The sequence below is a fragment of the Balaenoptera borealis genome (genome assembly GCF_965194805.1).
Source record: "Balaenoptera borealis genome assembly, chromosome: 12".
Classification (NCBI taxonomy): Eukaryota; Metazoa; Chordata; class Mammalia; order Artiodactyla; family Balaenopteridae; genus Balaenoptera; species Balaenoptera borealis.
The window spans coordinates 43,804,536-43,824,028 of record NC_138869.1 but is presented as its reverse complement, the minus strand read 5'-3'; the positions used below and the strand labels follow the sequence as shown (position 1 = coordinate 43,824,028).

The following is a 19,493-nucleotide window of genomic DNA, read 5'->3' as shown; positions in this document are numbered from 1 at the left end:
GCGGTGGCTTCTCTTGTGGAGCACAGGCTCTAGGTGCATGAGCTTCAGTAGTTGTGGCATGCAGGCTCAGTAGTTGTGGCTTGTGGGCTCTATAGAGCGCAGGCTCAGTTGCAGCACACGGGCTTAGTTGCTCCGCGGCATGTGGGATCTTCCCGGACCAGGGCTCGAACCCATGTCCCCTGCATTGGCAGGTGGGTTCTTAACCACTGCGCCACCAGGGAAGCCCTCCTTGGTAACTCTTGATAACTTCCACTCAACCTGTAGGACAGCCCAGGTGCTGCTTCCAGGGGGCCTTCCGTAACTTCCTGAGTTTCATTCATTTCTAACCTATGACCGTCGCTTGGGACAAAAACACTCAAGAGCTCTCAGAGAAATGAATGAATATTAACAGCCTGAGCAGTTAGTTCCCACCCCCTCCAACACAGGCACACCATTCTCAGGATCACCCCTTCTCAGACCTTTCTTTCTCCAGACCTACCTCAAAGGTACACATTCAAAACATTTACTGTTTTCAAAGATGTGTGCTCACAACAGCTCTATTCATAACTCCTCGCCCAGTCCCACTCTCCCAGACTCCTCCCCAAGAGAGCCTTGGGGTATATGAGAAGTGGGTCTGGCTGGAGAACAGCGAGCTCACAAAGACCAAACCCGTGAAAGCTCCCTGCCTCGATTCACATGTGCACGTGTGAAAATCAGGGCGAACTCCTCCAAGCACAGCTGTGTACCCTAAGTGATGCCAGAGAGCGGGCGCAAAGCCACCTGCGCAGTGGGGCTGGTGAGTTAGCCCAGGTAACTCGGTTCTCTCCTCTTAGACCACCCACCTACTGGGGTCCCAGCCGTCGGTACGAAAGCGCCAGGCGGGATGGTACCCAGAAGGGCGGGGAGCGACCGAACTCGGTATGCACCCAGTGGAGCACAGCGGCGCGGTCTGATTGCGTCATCCCTCCGCGCCCACCGACTGGCAGGTGATTGGCCCATTGGCGCGGGGGCGTGGCCCCAGCGGCTGAGGCGAGCTGCGGCGCGCGAGCGGTTGGTCCAGCCCTCCGGCCTCGAGGCTACAGGCCGGACTCGGTGCCTTTGTATACGGCCGGCGGCAAGCATGGCTGGAATCCCCGCGCCAGGCAGCAGGAGGCGGAGCGGGCCCCCGGCACCCAGTCGTGGCCCGCCGCCCAGCACCCAGCACCCTCCGAGCAAGCGGGCCCGGGGCTTCCTCGCGACCGCCCCCCCAGACCCAGAAGACCCATTCGGCGCGCACGGGGATTTCACCGCCGACGACCTGGAGGAGCTCGACACCCTCGCGTCACAGGCCCTGAGCCAGTGCCCGAACGCGGCTCCGGACGTGTCCAGTGAGTGCGCCTTTTCCCCGAGGGTGGTGCAGACCTCGCTAGACCCACTAGATGACTGTGGCTTAGGAACCCCACGACCGCTGTTCCGGTGTCTTGCACTCACACTGCCACTTCACCTTTTAAAAATATAGGAACAGTGTGATTTAAGCAGCGGCGTGTCCCAAAAGGTCCTTTGATTTGGGAGAGAAATGTATCAGGAGTGTCAAACAGCCGATTTGGAATACCGAAAGCTAGGTTAACATTTTACTTTAGTTTCTATACTTTGGACCACTAAAGTTCTTAGTTCTTAGCAGAGATCCTTGCAACACGACTACCACCACCATCAGAATCATCACTACCTACACATGGGGACCCATCCTTATGACAGGTTTGGGAGGCTTTAGATCTAATGAAGACCACCTTTTCCCTTGGGCCGCATGAGCATAAGAGGGGCCTGGCAGAGGCAAGAGATAAGAGACTCATTCTTTTATACAACCAATAAATCGTACTAGGTGCCCAAACTTTAGGAGCTGCAGACACTTAGCAATAAACAAAAGACAAAAGCCCCCTCCTTCATGGAGCTTACATTCATTCTAGTGAAGTCTTGTGGGGCTCCCAGGAAGAGAAATCTCTACTTGGATGTCTTACATGCATCTTACATTCCACACAATCATTTCCTGGAAACCCAGTCATCCACCAGCATCTCCAGCATGGTGCCCGGCAAAGCATTCAGAAAACACTCAGAACATTTGATGACCAAATGTTTTGCATGGCAATGACTAGCACCACTCTCCATCATGTAGCACAAGGCAGGCAACAGCTCCCTTTCCTTGACCATGCATCTGATTCCTTTCCAAATCCTGTAACTTTACCTTCTTCATCTATCTCTGGAATCCATCCTCTCTGCATCATCTCTGCCATCTCCCTGATCTGTGTTACCATCACCCCTCCCCGGACAATAGTCTGCTAAATTGTTCCCACATTTCCAGTTATGACTCAAGTCAGACTTTACACCACAGCCAGAGTGATCTTTTCAAAACTAGAATCTCTGTGTCACACACAGATACACGTGAACATCCCTACTGAAAGCCTTTAATGACTTCACACTACTTCTAGAATAAAGATCAAAATCCTTAACATTGCCAGCAGGGCCCAGCATGGCCTGTCCCTTTCCCTCTCCTTCTGTGGGTTCTAGCCACACTAACCTTCCTTCATTCCTTGAATTCTCCCTGCTTCCTTATCATACAGAAACTGCTCATTGCTGTTTCTTACACACTGAGCGTTCTTTCCATCCATTCCCCATCGCCACTCATCTGGTTAGTTCCTGCTTGTTCTTCAGCTCTCCATTCAGTCATCACTTACCTGGGGAAGCCTTCTATTCATCCCGTTGGATCAAATCCCCTATTATAGGCTTTCCTATATTTGCTCTTCTCTGCAGCTCTTATAACAGTTGAAATTTTACATTTATTCTTGTGTTTTTGAGTGCCATGTAAGCTCCATGAGTGAAAGGACTGTATCCATTTTGCTCACCATTGTACCTTTCTTTAGAGGCTAAATTGTGCCTGGCATATTGTAGGTGCTCAGTAAATATCATTGAATAATAGATCACTGAGTTCTGACCAGTGAGATTCCCACAGCACCTTTCATCCTTTAGATGAGACTCTTAAAACTGGGTGCAGAATGGGGAGAGGGTGGCAGGATCTGTTATTTCCTGAGGATTGATTCATGTTCTTACGTTGGAAAATACCTATAGTACTTACTAGATCTTTCTCTAATTTGCTTTCAAAAGTGATTGTTTTCAGCATTGTCTGGCGAAAGTGGGAAAATGTTGGGTCCTAAAAAGTATATGGGAACTGTTTTCTACAGATGTTCGTAAGGTCCCCAGATTAGATGGGATGTCAAAAAATCCTGCAAGGAAAAACAGAGAAAGTGTTCCAGTTAAAGATAATTTCGAATTAGAGTTACTTCAGGCACAGTACAAAGAGCTTAAAGAAAAGGTAAGTGATTTAACTTGTGGCTTTTGTAGTTAATTCATTCACTTATGCATGTGTTATAAAGCATTATACAATAAAATATATAAAGGTTTTAAAACAAGAGTCCAGATTCATCCCCATGAATTGGGGGAAAGAAAGCCAGAAAATTTTGGTTGAAACTAAATCCTGAGATTCCTAACAACCAGGGCAAGAAAGGAAACACTGTAAACCATATACAAAAAGATACAAACTTTCTGTTATAGCACTGAGATAAATTTATAGCCTATGTCTTATATAAGAAACACAACATCATAATGGTTGCTATTTTCATTAGCAGTTTTGCAAAAAAGCAAACATTCTTCATATGACTATCTGTAGGTCCCTAGAAAAAACAAGAACATAATGTAGAATTTTAGTTCTGTGAAGTGTGTGACCCAGATTGTTTAATACCTCTTAGAGCCTATAGAATCTGCATGCAGAAGTGACAAGTGTGTCCTTAAGCTATCTTGCTGAATATCCACTGTCCCAGGAATGGGCCTAGCAGATCATGGTGATGTCTGGTTGGTACAGATATATTTTGAGCACTCATTGGTCTGTTGGACATGTTTTAAATGTGTTTCTTCATCTCCCCAGCTACATGTTGAAACAAGTACATATAAAATTTTCCCTTAACAAACTTTTCACAACATCAATTTGGGATTTACAGATGAAGGCAATGGAAGAAGAAGCGCTCATTAAAAATGGAGAAATTAAAATTTTACGGGACTCACTGCATCAGACAGAATCCATTCTAGAGGAACAGAGAAGATCACATTTCCTTCTTGAGCAAGAGAAAACTCAAGCACTCAGTGACAAAGAAAAAGAATTCTCCAAAAAGGTGACCCAGAGCATTTGTTTTGCTTGTACGGACATCAGCTTTGCCTGCTCAATGAGTTCCTTTAGAAGCAATGACTAAAGTTGCCTATAAATCTTCCAGGAAGATTTCAACAGTTGTTTGTCTTAAATACTTTCGCTACCAACTAATTGCATGTACTTTTCTCCAGGCTCTGAGGTTTGGAAAAGGACTTAGATGAAACTCTGCTTTGCTGTGGTAGTCTAAGTTACTAGCTCACACTTTGCAGAAACAGCTAAAATTAGTGGGTTTTTTGTTGGTTTTTTTTTGTTTTTTGGCAGATCAGAAACTCAGTTGACCTAGCTTAGGCCAAAAGAAAATGTATTGGCTTCCATAACTAAGTCTGGGAAAACAGGTGTGCTGGGGCCTCAAAAGACTCAAGATTTGCCATGACTCATCTTTATTCTCTGTACTATTGATAGGCTCCATCCTTATGGTAGAGGATGTGTTCTCCAGGGGCTCCTGGGCTCATATTTCATAGCTCCAGAGCAGATTGAAGACTTAGGGTTCCTTATCTCCAAGTTTTAAAATTCTGGGGAAGGCTCTAATTGGTCTAACCTGAGTCAGGTGCCTGCCTCTGAACTAGTCACTGTAACCAAAGAGATAATAGCTCCCATTCAAATCACATATTCAAAGGTAGGAAAATGATGTTTCTTGAGAGAGGGAGATACTGTTCTGGGAAGAAAAACAGTGGGTGTCCAGTATATACCACTTTCCTTCACTTCCCAAGGCTTCAAACTCAAGGACATGGGCCTTATTCTGCCATTACTTCATTCAGCAAACTTGGCAATCTTTAAAGAAGCACTGACCTGTGCCCAAGACTAACAGCAGTAGTTGCCTTTCCATATACATGATGAAGAGCAAGGGGTTTGCAATCAGACAAACCAGAGTTTGAATCTAGGCTTTATCACATTCAAGCAGTGACCTCAGGGTGATGACTTATGCTCTATGACTCATTTCCCTTATCTGTTCCAGAAAATAACCAGAAGGGCTGTCGTGAGACTTAAATGGTCCTGCCCTTGTGTCTGGTGCTGTGCCTCAGGAATGGTAGCAGTTACCATTGGCCAGAACAGCAGGTCTCCCCACACTGTACAAGGTTTTGGTAAAACTCTTCTAAATACTCAGCCCAGACCTTCAGGAAGACTTGGATTGTGCACCACTATATTCACTAAAAGGTCTACATGTTACCATGAGATATGGTACCTTGTCAAGCTCTGTGCTGGGCATTTTACATTCACCATTCTTACTTAATCCCCTCAACCAGAAGACAGGTATTTATGTTACAGATAAGCTGGAGTTCAGAGAGGCTGAGTAAATAGTGTTTGAACCCTCACAAACTACCCAGCTATAGTTCAGGTCAAAATATCTTTCTAGAATACCATGCCATCTTTCAGGAAGAAGGTTAAAGCTTGCTATTTCAGGACATTTATGTCACAGCAGACTTTTATACTATCTCTCATTGCTTGTTTTTCCTTTACTAGCTTGAGATTTTGAAGCCCAGAGCTGTTTCTGTATATGTGATGAGGCCTCTATAAGTATGCTTCTTTTGCCTTCCAGCTCCAGTCATTGCAGTCTGAACTCCAGTTTAAAGATGCAGAGATGAATGAATTGAGGACAAAGCTTCAAAGCAGTGAACGAGCTAATAAACTAGCCGCTCCCTCCATTTCCCATGTCAGGTAATGATGGTGCTAGAGGGAGAATACAGTTTTGTATCATTTAGTAAAAAGTCTGAATAACAATGTCAGGCTAGTCCTGAACAAAGGTCGTTTAGACTCTGCCACTGGGGCATAGATGCTCTTTCCTGAAGGCCTCAAAGATGGTTTGGATGAGACTAGAATGGTTTGGGGCATCATAGCATAAAGGCCCCGCACTCTAGAAGTGCTTCCTCCCTGTAGACTTTATAAACACAATACAACTCCTCAGGATGGAAAGAGGCTGGAAAGATGCTCTCCAAACTTTTGGAGTGGACCAGTCTTCATTTTTATGTAATTTGTTTCAAATAAATGATTTTCCCCAACTGTATTTCAGTCCCAACTGCTTGGAATATTTTTTCTCATTTGCTGTCCAGCAGTCCCCACCTTTGCTGCAGATGTGATCAGCTTGTTAATGGTCCGTCCCATCCCCTGCCTGCCAGAGAAGTCTGGCACACTGTCAGGATCAGCCTTGAAATTTGAACAGTGTGGGTCAGGTCGTCTTTTCCTGGCATTCAACATTCTGCTGCCTTTGCTTACTATGGGCAGGGTGTGAAATAGAACACTTCTTGCCTTGAGTAGCCCAGGTAAGACAGGAGAGCAGAGGGAGTCCATCCTCACCTCTTCACACTAACAGGAGGGCCTCAGCATTATCTGATCCAATCAGAGGGTTAAGACTGCTTCTCTAACATAAAGACCCTGGCACCAAGGCACTGGCTCAGTTTCCAAGTTGCAAGACAAAATACACCTTTTACTAGACCCTCTTTCTCCTGAAAATCTTTTCATTCAGTCCCTGACTATTATAAAAGAGGTTGTTCCAAACTAGTGGTTACCAGGGGGGAGAGGAAATGGGAAAGAGGCAATATAGAGGGATAGGGGAGTAAGAGGTATAAACTATTAAGTATAAAATAAACTACAAGGATATATTGTACAACAAAGGGAACATAGCCAATATTTTATAATAACTATAAATGGAGTATAACCTTTAAAAATTATGAATCACTACAGTATATGCTTATAACTTATATAACATTGTATAGCAACTATATTTCAATTAAAAAAAAAAGAGGTTGCAAACTGAAAAGATGTTTTGGTGGAATTGGAAATAGTAATGGAATTATGGCCAATACTTTTGGGTGATTGGAAGAAGGTGGAAGCAAATGAAAGATTTTTTTTTTCAACAATTTGAATCAAAATGCCTTGAATTTTGCATTGCTGTCCTGACAAAGAATAACAAACGTGTAATAGATAAAACTTTTGGTAAATCACCTAGACAGGAAAAGTTTAAAGTTTGTTAGAAGTTTTATAACCAGGTATTTTACATGGTGTTAGCAGAATCATTACTTTGCTTTCATAGTTAACTTTTTCCAGTCCTAGGAAAAGCCCTTCTGTGGTTATAAAGCCAGAAGCATGTTCTCCACAACTTGGAAAACCATCTTTCCCTACAAAGGAGTCTTTTAGTGCTAACATGTCCCTTCCCCACCCCTGCCAGACCGATCCAGGATATAAGTCCCTGATGGGCAAAGAGGGTAAGTCAGTCTATCCATCATCTGTTGCTCTATATCAGACTACTCAGACTTGAGCCTTGAAACATTTGAGTATTTATTTTCTCCTCGTTTCTGTGGGTCAGCAGTTCTGACAGCACAGTGGGGATGGTTTGTCTCTGCGGGCACTGAAGGCTTGTAGGGGGCTGGAGGATCTATTTCAAGGTGGCTCACTCACATGTCTGGCAGTGGAATTCCTTTCCACATGTGGGTCTTTCCACAGGGCTACTTGGCTGATCTCATAACCTGGTAGATGGCTTTCTCTAGAGCTAGCAAACCCAGAGCGATAGGTGGAAGCTATCCTTTTTATGGCCTAGCCTTAAAAGTCACATAGCATCACTTCTGCCACATTCTGTTTGTTAGAAGTGAGTCATTGAGTCTGGGCCATGTTCAAGGGGAAGAAAACTAGGCTGCACCCCTTGAGGAGAAGTGTGTCAAAGAATTTGCAGGCATATTTTAAAACCTCCAGTCAGCATCCTTTGCCATGCCAGAAACACAGCTAGTATGCAGGAACATGTGCTCCTTTCATCGCCCAGCTGAGTCCAGACTGAGGGAATGCTACTGCTTTCTAGAGAGACAGTCTAGCATTAGTAGGTTTTCACTCTGAGACTGTGCTATGCCAGTTTATCTTACAATTCAGATACATTGCCTTTCTTCTACCATCAACCCTTTCAAGTCATTAGCATCACGCCACCCCTGAGAACTACAGCTACTCACATTTTTGACATTTAGCAACTTCAGGAGCGGTTATTGGGTAGTGTTATGAGCCCGCGGTGGAGCCCGCTAGCCTGGCCGAGAGTCCCAGTCACATTGCTTACTGGCTTGTATGATTTGAGCAAGTCCCTTAACCTCTGTGCCTCAGTTTTCCCATTTGTAAAACAGAGCCAGTGATAACACCTCCTGGTTGGGTTGCTGTGAGGAACAAGAGAGCTAGCATGTATAAAGCTCTTAGAACAGTGTCTGGCACATAATAAGAATCATATAAAATGCTTTTATGTTATTGCCTGATTTTGAAGTGGGGCAAACAATTTAATTTTCTTTTCCTTTCCTTTCCTTATGCAAGTTCCTGTTTTATATGAGGAAGGCAAAGATGTGAAGGTTCTTGAGTTGCTTTGGCTCTTATTTTGATCCAAAGTTGAAGAAGTAGAACAATGTATGTTTTAAACTCATTACATTTAAGAGTTTCTGATACACTTGTGCTTTTGTGTTCCAGTTTTGATTAACATATTATCTGTTATTCAGAGAATAAGACCCACAGTCTGGGAGATGACCCGATAAAGCAAGAACAGTCCCAGAAAAGTCCTGTTGACAGCTGGATGCAGAGATCAAACACTCAAGGTACCAGAATGTCTGCTCCTTCTGCAGGAGGCCTGCCTGGGTCCGATCATCCTCTGTGATGCTGCAGTGGAATTGCCTAGGGAACTGTCCTGGGCTCAATCAGCACCCCAGGCAGTGCTTTAGAGGGTCCAGGGGAGTAGGAGTCTGTGACTTAAGCAGAAGACTATAAAATAGAAGGGACCAAGAGCAAGTATGCCTCCGAGCCTTCAGTACCCACGGGCGTCTCAAGGGAACTTAGTGGCAGTTTAGAGGATAGTTGGCATCATAGAAAAGCACTCTCATGTCAGAACCTTCTAGAGTCACCTTGTCTTCTGCAGGCTCCATTTTGATAAACCTTCTCCTGAAGCAGCCTTTGATCCCAGGGTCATCCCTAGGTCTGTGCCACCTCCTGAGCAGTTGTTCTGAGGCTCCTACCGGCACCCTGTTCCAGCTACCTGGGCTTGGCAGGTAAGCATAAGACTCCTAAAAAGCTTGTTTGGAAGAAGTTTCCAGGAAGCAAGTCCCTATCTGGTCCTGACCGGCCTAGGAGGTCTGCTCTGGGCAGGAAAACTAGAGAATTTAGCAGGCAGGTTGTTTGGGTCCCTTGACCTTATCTCCCTCTCACACTTGTTTTCTTTTGTGTCTGTTGCTAGTACCTTGACTGGGATTTCAAGCCTGAGGACCACAGGTTCTTGTGATGGGTCATTTCCCCTCTTGGCCCTGAGAGAAGCACAGAACCTGGCACTTACTGGACTGAATCTGGTGGCCAGGAATGAGGGCTCCTGTGACAGAGACCCAGCAGAGGGAGGCGGAAGGGCCTTCCCACTCTGCCAGCTTCCTGGAGCTGTGCACCTCCTCCCCCTGGTACAGTTCTTTATCGGCTTACACTGCCAGGCTCTGCAGGATTTGGCAGCAACCAAGAGAAGCGGAGCGCCTGCGGACTCACCAACACATCCCTCCTGCGTGAGCTCTGGGGTAGAGGCCAGCCCTGAGGACTCACTTTGCAACCTGGAAGGCTTCTCTGTGGCTTCACTAAGCGTTCTTCAGCACCTGGTGTGCCACAGCGGAGCAGTCATTTGCCTGTTACTATCAGGAGCAGGCGCGGATTCTGCTCCTAGGGAAGGAGACCAGAGCCTGGTTGATGGACATGGTCCTGGGGATGTGACCTCAGCCCCAGCGGGGCTTGCCGGTGACCAAGGCCAGCATCCACTATTGAAGATGCTTCTTCAACTTTTGGCTTTCTCTTCTGCAGCAACAGGTCACCTTAAAGCCAGTGTCCTCAGCCAGTGCCTTAAGGTTTTGGTGAAATTAGCTGAAAATGCTTCCTTTGATTTCCTGCCCAGGTATAACGCAGCATGGGAGTCATGATTCCTTGTGGGTCTTACCCGGCCTCTTGAGGTCTGTCCTGTGGCCCCTCTACTTGTTCCCATCTTGACTCGTCCATACTGCTCAGCTCTAAGCCTTGGTTTAGGTTCTTAGCTAGAGTTCTGAAGTAATGGGAAGTGGGGCCAGCAGTTAGAAGAACCAAGGAAGTGGTTTATTTGGCTTAGTTCTGCCTCTGGATAGTAGGTAAGCAAAAGACACATGTGATAAAAGAAGGCTGCTAGTCACTATGGAAGAGTGTCCTGCCCCCGAAACAGACAAAGGCTGAGCCAAGAGGCCTTTGAACCTGGGACATGGATCAGGTGAAGACCAGATTTCACAGCCCCATTGAAGTTTAGTTTGGTGGGATTCCCTGAAGAAGCAGAGGGTGTGCGGAGGGTCTGCAGCTACAAGCTGACCTTGCTGGGCATCTGCCCATCATCATGGTGTCCACCACTGGCATGAGCCACAGGTTACTTGCTCTTCTTTGAAGGTTTGTTGCAGAACACTGTTGTCATAAATTCCTAGCTTGGGATTCCAGACCCTCAACACTGGGAAGGTAAACACCACCCAGCCAGTCCCCTCGTCCTGTAATCCCATCTCCCCCTCAGCATTCCACCAAGAGGCCAATTCCTCTGTTGGATGTATCTTAAGCCTTTTTGTCTCTGAACTCAGAATACCTGTTTGCTAAAAGCAGTTCTGGATCCTGGTTTCCATATGAATATATTCTGGCTTGTCTGGTGCATCCTAAAGGTGGTGCTCAGAGCTAGACACAGTGTACTGCAGAGTAGTGTGAGCATCAAGGTACGCGCGTTACCATCACCCAGGTGACTGGCAGGGGACCCAGCTCATGGTGGCTGATTGCTTCTTTTATTTATTTATTTATTTTTTTTGAGTCTTCTCTTTCCTTTTATTTTTTTTAATTCCATAGTGCTTTACAATTTTCAAAAGTTTCACACATGATTTCGTATAATCCCATAACAATGCTTTTTTTTAATCCCCTACCCCTATATTGCCCTTCCTCCCTTCCCTCTCCCCACTGGTAACCACTAGTTTGTTTTCTGTGTCTGTGAGCCTGTTTCTTTTTTGTTTTGTTCACTAGTTTGCTGTATTTTTTAGATTCCACATACGATATCATACAGTATTTTCCTGTCTGACGTATTTCACTTAGCATAATGCCCTCCAAGACCATCCATATTGCTGCAAATGGCAAAATTTTGTCTTTTTTATGGCTGAGTAGTATTCGATTGTGTGTGTGTGTGTGTGTGTGTGTGTGTGTGTGTGTGTGTGTGTGTGTGTACACGTGTACCACATCTTCTTTATCCATTCATCTGTTAATGGACACTTAGGTTGCTTCCATAACTTGGCAATTGTAGGTGATGCTGCTATGAACATTGGGGTGCATGTTTCTTTTCAAAGTAGTGTTTTCGGTTTTTTTCAGATATATACCCAGGAGTGGAATTGCTGGGTCACATGGTACTTCTACTTTTAATTTTTTGAGAAACCCCTGTACTGTTTTCCACAGTGGCTGCACCAATTTACATTCCGCCAACAGTGTAAGATGGTTCCCTTTTCTTCACATTTGTTATTTCCGTTCTTTTTGATGATAGCCATTCTGACTGGTGTGAGGTGATATCTCATTGTGGTTTTGATTTGCATTTCCCTGATGATGAGTGATATTGAGCATCTTTTCATGTGCCTATTGGCCATCTGGATGTCCTCTTTGGAAAAATGTCTTTTCAGTTCTGCCCATTTTTTGATTGGGTTGTTTGTTTGATGTTGAGTTGTATGAGCTGTTTGTATATGTTGGATATTAACCCCTTATCGGTCATATCATTTGCAGTTATCTTCTCCCATTCAACAGGTTGTGTTTTCATTTTGTCGATGGTTTCCTTTGTTGTGCAAAAGGTTTTAAATTTAATTAGGTCCCATTTGTTTATTTTTGCTTTTGTTTCCTTTGCTCTAGGAGATGGATCCAAAAAAAAAAAATTGCTGCTATTTATGTCAAAGAGTGTTCTGCCTATGTTTTCCTCTAGGAGTTTGATAGTATCTGGTCTTCCCTTTAGGTCTTTAATCCATTTTGAGTTTATTTCTGTATATGATGTTAGAGAATGTTCTAATTTCATTGTCTTACAAGTAGCTGTCCAGTTTTCCCAGCAGCACTTATTGAAGAGACTGTCTTTTCTCCACTGTATAGTCTTGCCTCCTTTGTTACAGCTTAAGTGACCTTAGGTATGTAGGTTTATTTCTGGACTTTCTATTCTGTTCCATTGATTTATGTGTCTGTTTTTGCACCAGTACCATACTGGTTTTTTTTAGCTTGAGATTTTAATTTTATTTATTTATTTATGGCTGTGTTGGGTCTTCGTCTCTGTGCGAGGGCTTTCTCTAGTTGCGGCAAGTGGGGGCCACTCTTCATCGCGGTGCGCGGGCCTCTCACTATCGCGGCCTCTCTTGTTGCGGAGCACAAGCTCCAGATGTGCAGGCTCAGTAATTGTGGCTCACGGGCCTAGCTGCTCAGCGGCATGTGGGATCTTCCCAGACCAGGGCTTGAACCCATGTCCCCTGCATTAGCAGGCAGATTCTCAACCACTGCGCCACCAGGGAAGCCCTACCATACTGTTTTGACTACTGTAGCTTTGTAGTATAGTCTGAAGTTAGGGAGTATGATTCCTCCAGCTCTTTTCTTCTTTTTCAAGATTATTTTGGCTGTTTCAGGGTCTTTCATGTTTCCATATAAATTTAAAATTTTATTCTAGGTTCTGTGAAAAATGCCATTGATAACTTCATAACAATTGCACTGAATCTGTAGATTGCCTTGGGTAATATAGCCATTTTGACAGTATTGATTCTTCCAATCCAAGAACAGTGTATATCTTTCCATTTATGTCGTCTTCAATTTCTTTCATCAGTGTCCTATAGTTTTTGGCGTACAGGCCTTTTGCCTCCTTCGGTAGGTTTATTCTTAGGTGTTTTATTCTTTTTGATGCGATGGTAAATGGGATCGTTTCCTTAATTTCTCTTTCTGATAGCTCATTGCTAGTGTATAGAAATGCAACAGATTTCTGTATATTACTTTTGTATCCTGCAACTTTACCAAATTCATTGATGAGCTCTAGTAGTTTTCTGGTGGCATCTGTAGGATTTATGTATAGTAGTATAATGTCATCTGCAGACAATGACATTTTTATTTCTTCCTTGCCAATTTGGATTCCTTTTTATTTCTTTTTCTTCTGATTGCTGTGGTTAGAACTTCCAAAACTATGTTGAATAAAAGTGGTGAGAGTGGTCATCCTTGTCTTCTTCCTGATCTTCAAGGAAATGCTTTCAGCTTTTCACCAATGAGTATGATTTTTTTAAATTTTATTTATTTATTTATTTGGGCTGCGTTGGGTCTTAGTTGTGGTATGTGGGATCTTCGTTGAGGCATGCGAGATCTTTAGTTGCAACGCATGTTCTCTTCATTGTGGCATGCGGGCTTCTCTCTAGTTGTGGCATGTGGGTTTTCTCTTCTCTAGTTGTGTGTGCAGGGTCCAGAGCTTGTGGACTCTGTAGTGTGGTGCACAGGCTCCAGAGTGTGTGGGCTCTGTAGTTTGCAGCATGTGGGCTCTCTAGCTGAGGCGCAGGAGCTTAGTTGCCCTGAGGCACGTGGGATCTTAGTTCCCCGACCAAGGATCGAACCTGCATCCCCTGCTTTGGAAGGCGGATTCTTTACCACTGGACCACAAGGAAAGTCCCTACCAATGAGTATGATGTTAGCTGTGGGTTTTTCATATATGGCCTTCATTATGTTGAGGTATGTTCCCTGTATGCCTACGTTCTGGAGTTTTTCTCATAAATGGATGTTGAACTTTGTCAAAAGCTTTTTCTGCATCTATTGAGAAGATCACATGGTTTTTATTCTTCAGTTTGTTAATGTGGTGTATCACATTGATTGATATGTGGATATTGAAAAATCTTTGCATCCCTGTTTCTTATTATTTAAATGAGTGAATTCCAGGAACCACATTTTTAGCAGTTCTCTTGGTAGATATATCATCATTCTATTCCTGTTGAGCTTGTCCACAATAACATCAAAAAACAGCCATTTAATGGGTGCTTACTGCAGGCCAGACACAGATGCCTTCTGTTCACTAGCTTGGGTGGCACCCTCAGAGCCCTGTGTCTTCACACCCCAGCACAGAGCCTGGCTCACTGTGAGCACTCAGTGTTTGTTAAATGAATAAACCCCATGTTGGGGTAGGGAAACTTGTCTGAAACCCCAGAGGGAGTGTGCTAGATCAGCCAGTTAGGCTCCTGAATCATTGTTCTTGATCACTGTCTGATGCCACCTCCCACGCAGTGCTTCTCTGAATTCCTTCATGCTTGCGGGCTGAACCCCATTACCACACAGCTTCTTGTTCCCCTTGAAGTAAAAGGCAGGGACAGGTGCTACCAAGGCTCCATAGCAGTATGCGATACAACACGAGCAGCCAGGCAGGCTGTGGTCTCCTATGAAGGGCACCACTGCCCACCCAGGCTTGAGGGCGCATCACCCCCTCAGACTCGTTTCCCACAAAGTTCCACACTCCCTGGTGACTAGAAACATTCAGCTTGTCTCTCATACAGAATTTGCTCTAAAATGAGTTCGCCCCAAATAGACCTTGCTTCCTAATGGTGTACAAGGAATATTCTTAACCCTCGGTGCCGTGTGCATGAAAAGGGACATACCCGCAGAACTGCCCCTCCCCCCACCCACGAGGCTGTGTGGGTTGAGCAAAAAGCAGTGCTTGTCTTGGGACTCGGTTCCTTGGTAGTGAATGCGCCATCCCTTTGCCCACAAGACCAGGGGGAGAGTGCCCAAGCCCCTCACCATGCACACCCTGAGCGCGTACCTTCTCATACGTGGTGGCAGAGGAGCTGGTGTTTCCCGACAAGTGGGGAAAATTAAGTCTTCCTTGCCCAGCGAGTGGTCTCGTAAGATCCAACCATAGCCAAGTCCACATTGTCACTGCTGACGCCTGGCCAGTCCTCTGGTGGTGGGCACAGGACATTTCTCTCACACTCAAGTTGAACCTGCCTCCCTGTTTGGGAGCAGAGGCAGGAAGGAGCCCAAGAGCAGTGTGGAGGCCGGCACCCGAGCTCCAGGGGGGCACCTCGTATTTGCTGGGCGGCACTGTGCCAGGTAAGGGCCTGTCATCTCTAAGCCACAGCAGTCCCACAGTGAAGGGTAGTACCCACTCGTTCACCTGAAACAAGTATCAGCAAGTAGGGTGGCATTTGAACCCAAGTCTGTCTGAATCGAGTCTCCTTTTTACTGGCCTCTTCAATTTCCTGTTGCCTACCGTGAAAGGTGAGGGTGAGTTATGGGATTGGGTTGGAGGTGTCACGTCTCTCTGGGGTCCTGTGTTTCAGGTTCCAGTGTGCGTTCCGGGTGCTGCCACAGTGCCTGCGCCCAGAGACACCCCTGCCTAGTGTGCTGCTGACTATTGAGCTCCTGTCCCTCCTGGTGGACCATGAGAAGCTTGCACCTCAGCTCTGCTCCCACCGGGGTAAAGCAGGCCGGGGGCGCGCGTCTGGACTACTCCTGCAGCTTGGAGGGAAGGGTGGTGGCAGGGGCAGGTCCGGGGCCTCCTGAGGGCTTCTGTCTGCAGCTTGTACCTCAGGCACTGGGTGAGAAGGCGGATCCTGAGTGAGAGGTGGGGTGTCCTTTCCAGAAGGCTGCCTCCTGCTGCTGCTGTACATGTACATCACATCGAGGCCTGACAAAGCCGCCTCGGAGACACAGTGGCTTCAGCTGGAACAAGAGGTAAAGACACCAGAGCCCCTTTTGTGCTGCTCACCACCCCACCCCACTCCACCCCACTCCATCCCACGTAAGAGCCACTCTCCTCCTTCCTCTGGGAATTAAAGGAAGCTTTAATTCATTTTGGTAACGTGTTGAGCCACTAGCAAGGTAAACTCATCTGGGGGGGCTCCATACTCCACAGATACAGTACAGTCGGAGCCCAGGGTATCCTGGGACTTGGCAAGGTTGCCTGGTGGCTGGAGGTGGGCACGGAGGCAGGTGGGTCAGTGGTGAGACACAGGTGTTGGTCCTGAGTGTCTCCTGGGAAGGTCCCAAAACACTGCCACCTCTTGGATCCCATTAGTGCAGACAAGCAGTTGCTGAGGCAACTGGAGCTCTTGTAGAAGCCCGAGAAAGCCCTTGCTGTGACCAGGGCCTCATTGTGCCATGGATGGGACAGTCTGTTCTTGTTCTAGGCTGTGTGGCTCCTGGCTAAGCTTGCTGTGCAGAGCCCCTCCTCCCCAGTCACTGGTTCCAGCTGCCAGTGCAACGTGGAGGTGAGTGCCGGGGGCAGGCAGGGGCCGACAGCGGGCAGCTCTGTTGGCGGATGACAGGGCCCTGTGAAAGCATCCCATGCTCCTTCACCAGGGCTAGACCCTGGTGCCACTGCTCAGAACCTTCCTCACCCGGGTGGCTAGGAAAGATGCTGCCCAGCTAAGCAGGTTGTCAGGGTGCAGGGACCACCTGACCTGACCTCAGCCTGCGCCCTCCCCCAGGTGGTCAGAGCACTCACGGTGATGCTGCACAGACAGTGGCTGACAGTGCGGAGGGCAGGGGGGCCCCCGAGGACTGACCAGCAGAAGCGGACGGTGCGGTGTCTGCGGGATACAGTGCTGCTGCTGCACAGTCTGTCCCAAAAGGACAAGCTTTTCACTGTGCACTGCGTGGAGGTCCTGCATCAGTACGACCAGGTGATGCCAGGGGTCAGCATGCTGATTCGAGGGCTTCCTGACGTGACAGGCTGTGAAGGTGAGCCTGCAGGAGGGCCCCTCCCTGCCCCAGCCCACATGTGGAGTTTGCCCTGAAGTTCGTGGACAAATCAGACTACCTGGCCTTAGGTCAGCAGCGCTCCATCCACACAGCCTTTGCCGGCACTGGGGCCATTCTTTTCTTCCCGCTCGGGTTCTTCTCTCAGCATATCAGCCTGCCTTTTGCTCATATCTACTGAGTCGGCCTGGCAGAGCCATGGTTTTTCCAGAAACATCCCTGTCTGAATTGCCTTTGTATTATTTTGCTTGCAGTAGCTGAGGGAGCAAGGCCTGGGCGTGGAAGGGACTGCTTAGTTCCTGTGGGCCTGGTGGGGAGGAGAGGTGGGACCTCCCCCAGTCCCAGCACCTTCAGGCAGGCCTTCACCCCAGAACCCTCTTGTTTTTGGCTCAGAGGCAGCCCTGGATGATCTCTGTGCCGCGGAGGCCGATGTGGACGACCCCGAGATGGACTGTGGCTGAGGCCTGTGAGCATCGAGCCACATGGTGGCACCAGCACCACTACTTTCCTTACCTCATCCCCTGATTAAAAGCAGTGACAGGCTGTTAGAGAACAGGCCAGCCTTATGTTTCCTGAGTCTGATCTGTGTCGGCTAAGTGGGAGGGACAGAGCAGGAGGGGTACCCAGGGAAGGCTGAGATCCTTCTTCCTGTTCCTGGCCGGCAGCCCCATGGTAATGAATCTGCTTTGAGGAAGGAGCCCTGCCTTGCCCTGCCCTGCCTGTGGAATTGTCCTGAGTCATCACTTTGCCAGAGGCCATGGGAAGAAACCATTGTGTGGCAGGGAAGAAGGTGGCCCTCAGCCCAGGCCTAAACCAGGGAGGCCTGGGAAAATGGGGCCAAGGGGTGGGTGCAAAATGGCCACGGCAGGGGTTCCCAGCAGGCTCGAGTCCTGGAGCTAGCCTGCCCCATAGCCCTGTCCTCCCGGTGTGAGGGCGTGAGGGCCCTGGTGCGTTGTGCCAGCCAGCAGGCCCACAGCGAGAGGTCTGAGGCCTTTGGGGATAGCACTGTGGGTGCCTGGGGAGGACGGGTGTTGGCAGGAGGGACAGCCCAGGCAGGCTGACAAGCGGGGCGGGCCTTACTCACACCAGCCGCTGGGCGGGCTCAGGCTGAGTTTCACTTCCCGCCACTGCTGCCAGCAGCAAGAACCAGCTGGAGAGCGTGCACCCTGAGTCATTGCTGCCTGCCTGCTACTCGGTAAGTGAGGACCCCCGAGGGAAGGGGGTAGGGTGGGAGAGCCATGGGTACCTGCCCCACCAACCCCCACCGGCCTAAGTGGGCACTAGAGGGAGGAGCCAGGCCTTCCCCTGAACAGAAAACAGTGTGCGGGTCCCACTAAGAAAGCCACCCCACCCTCTCTGGCTTCCTGCCCTGAAAATGGGTCCTGGAGCTCAGCAACAGTGCCTGCCCATGCAGGGAAGGCCAGAGGGGTGCTCCTGCCCACCCCACTTGCCTTACCCCTTATCACTGGGCACTCACACCCACCCCCCACCCCATGCTCCTCCCCAGGCTCAGCGGCAGATACCCACCATGGGCTCGCAGGCCTTGCCCCCGGGTCCTGTGCAGACCCTCATCTTCTTGGACCTGGAGGCCACTGGCCTGCCCTTCTCCCAGCCCAAGGTCACAGAGCTATGCCTGCTGGCCATCCACAGATGGGCCCTGGAGAGACTTCCCACCCCTCAGGGGCCTCCTTCAACAGTGCCCCCACCACCCCGGGTGCTGGACAAGCTCTCCCTGTGCGTGGCTCCGGGGAAGGCCTGTAGCCCTGCAGCCAGTGAGATCACAGGCCTGAGCACAGCTGTGCTGGCTGCACACGGGCGTCAATGCTTCGATGCCAACCTGGCCAACATGCTCCGAGCCTTCCTGCAGCGCCAGCCACAGCCCTGGTGCCTCGTGGCACACAACGGTGACCGCTACGACTTCCCCCTGCTCCAGGCAGAGCTGGCTGTGCTGGGCCTTGCCAGCGCTCTGGACGGCGCCTTCTGTGTGGATAGCATTGCTGCCCTGAAGGCCCTGGAGCAAGCTGGCAGCCCCTCAGAGCACGGCCCAAGGAAGAGCTACAGCCTGGGCAGCATCTACGTGCGCCTGTACGGGCAGGCCCCACCAGACTCGCACACAGCCGAGGGTGACGTCCTAGCCCTGCTCAGCATCTGTCAGTGGAGGCCACAGGCCCTGCTGCGGTGGGTAGATGCTCATGCCAGGCCCTTCAGCACCGTCAAGCCGATGTACGTGGTCACAGCCTCAACTGGAACCAGCCCAAGGCCATCTGCTGCTACGGCCACTGTACCCCTGGCCAGCGCCAGGGACACCAGCCCCAACCGTGGTGGAAACAGGAACCCTAAGCCCCTTTCCCCAGTGAAGAGCCCTGGAGCCCCACCCAGGGAGGGACTGCTGGCCCCACTGGGCCTGCTGGCCTTCCTGACCTTGGCAGTAGCCACGCTGTATAGGCTGTCCTTGGCCATACCCGGGCAGTAGGCCAAGAAAGAAATTCTGACTAATAAAGACCCTCCACAGCACCGAGTGATCACTCACCTCTACCCTCCGTGGCAGCCTGAGAGCCTCCCGCACTTCTGCCCA

General features: G+C 48.5%; 3 protein-coding genes across 5 annotated transcripts in view; 2 read left to right on the top strand and 1 right to left on the bottom strand.

The window, feature by feature from the left end:
* CCDC51 (coiled-coil domain containing 51) overlaps positions 1 to 15,504 on the bottom strand; it is a 28,178-nt gene extending 12,674 nt beyond the window's left edge. The window contains exons 1-2 of the mRNA XM_082347410.1: positions 14,979 to 15,504; positions 3,086 to 3,233 (exon numbers count right to left, since the gene is read on the bottom strand). The gene's annotated coding sequence lies outside the window, so the exon portion shown is untranslated. The remainder of the gene's footprint in view (positions 1 to 3,085; positions 3,234 to 14,978) is intronic.
* Positions 739 to 17,478, top strand: ATRIP (ATR interacting protein). 3 transcript variants are annotated; one of them, XM_082347363.1, is made up of 13 exons: positions 739 to 1,346; positions 3,192 to 3,322; positions 4,005 to 4,175; positions 5,748 to 5,866; positions 7,253 to 7,410; positions 8,668 to 8,763; positions 9,081 to 9,210; positions 9,396 to 10,085; positions 15,499 to 15,635; positions 15,804 to 15,892; positions 16,348 to 16,428; positions 16,648 to 16,900; positions 17,312 to 17,478. In XM_082347363.1, the coding sequence occupies exons 1-13, from the start codon at positions 863 to 865 to the stop codon at positions 17,377 to 17,379; spliced, it is 2,607 nt and encodes an 868-aa protein (XP_082203489.1). In that variant the 5' UTR covers positions 739 to 862; the 3' UTR covers positions 17,380 to 17,478. The 3 variants fall into 3 exon arrangements, with proteins under 3 accessions (XP_082203489.1, XP_082203488.1, XP_082203490.1); XM_082347362.1 differs by having other exon boundaries at positions 15,801 to 15,892; XM_082347364.1 differs by lacking the exon at positions 16,348 to 16,428 and having other exon boundaries at positions 15,801 to 15,892.
* Positions 17,479 to 17,618: 140 nt separating this feature from the next.
* On the top strand, positions 17,619 to 19,432 carry TREX1 (three prime repair exonuclease 1). The gene is made up of 2 exons (XM_082347461.1): positions 17,619 to 18,113; positions 18,426 to 19,432. Exon 2 carries the CDS (start codon positions 18,447 to 18,449, stop codon positions 19,389 to 19,391), a length of 945 nt encoding a protein of 314 aa, XP_082203587.1. The 5' UTR covers positions 17,619 to 18,113; positions 18,426 to 18,446; the 3' UTR covers positions 19,392 to 19,432.
* The last annotated feature ends 61 nt before the right edge of the window (positions 19,433 to 19,493 follow it).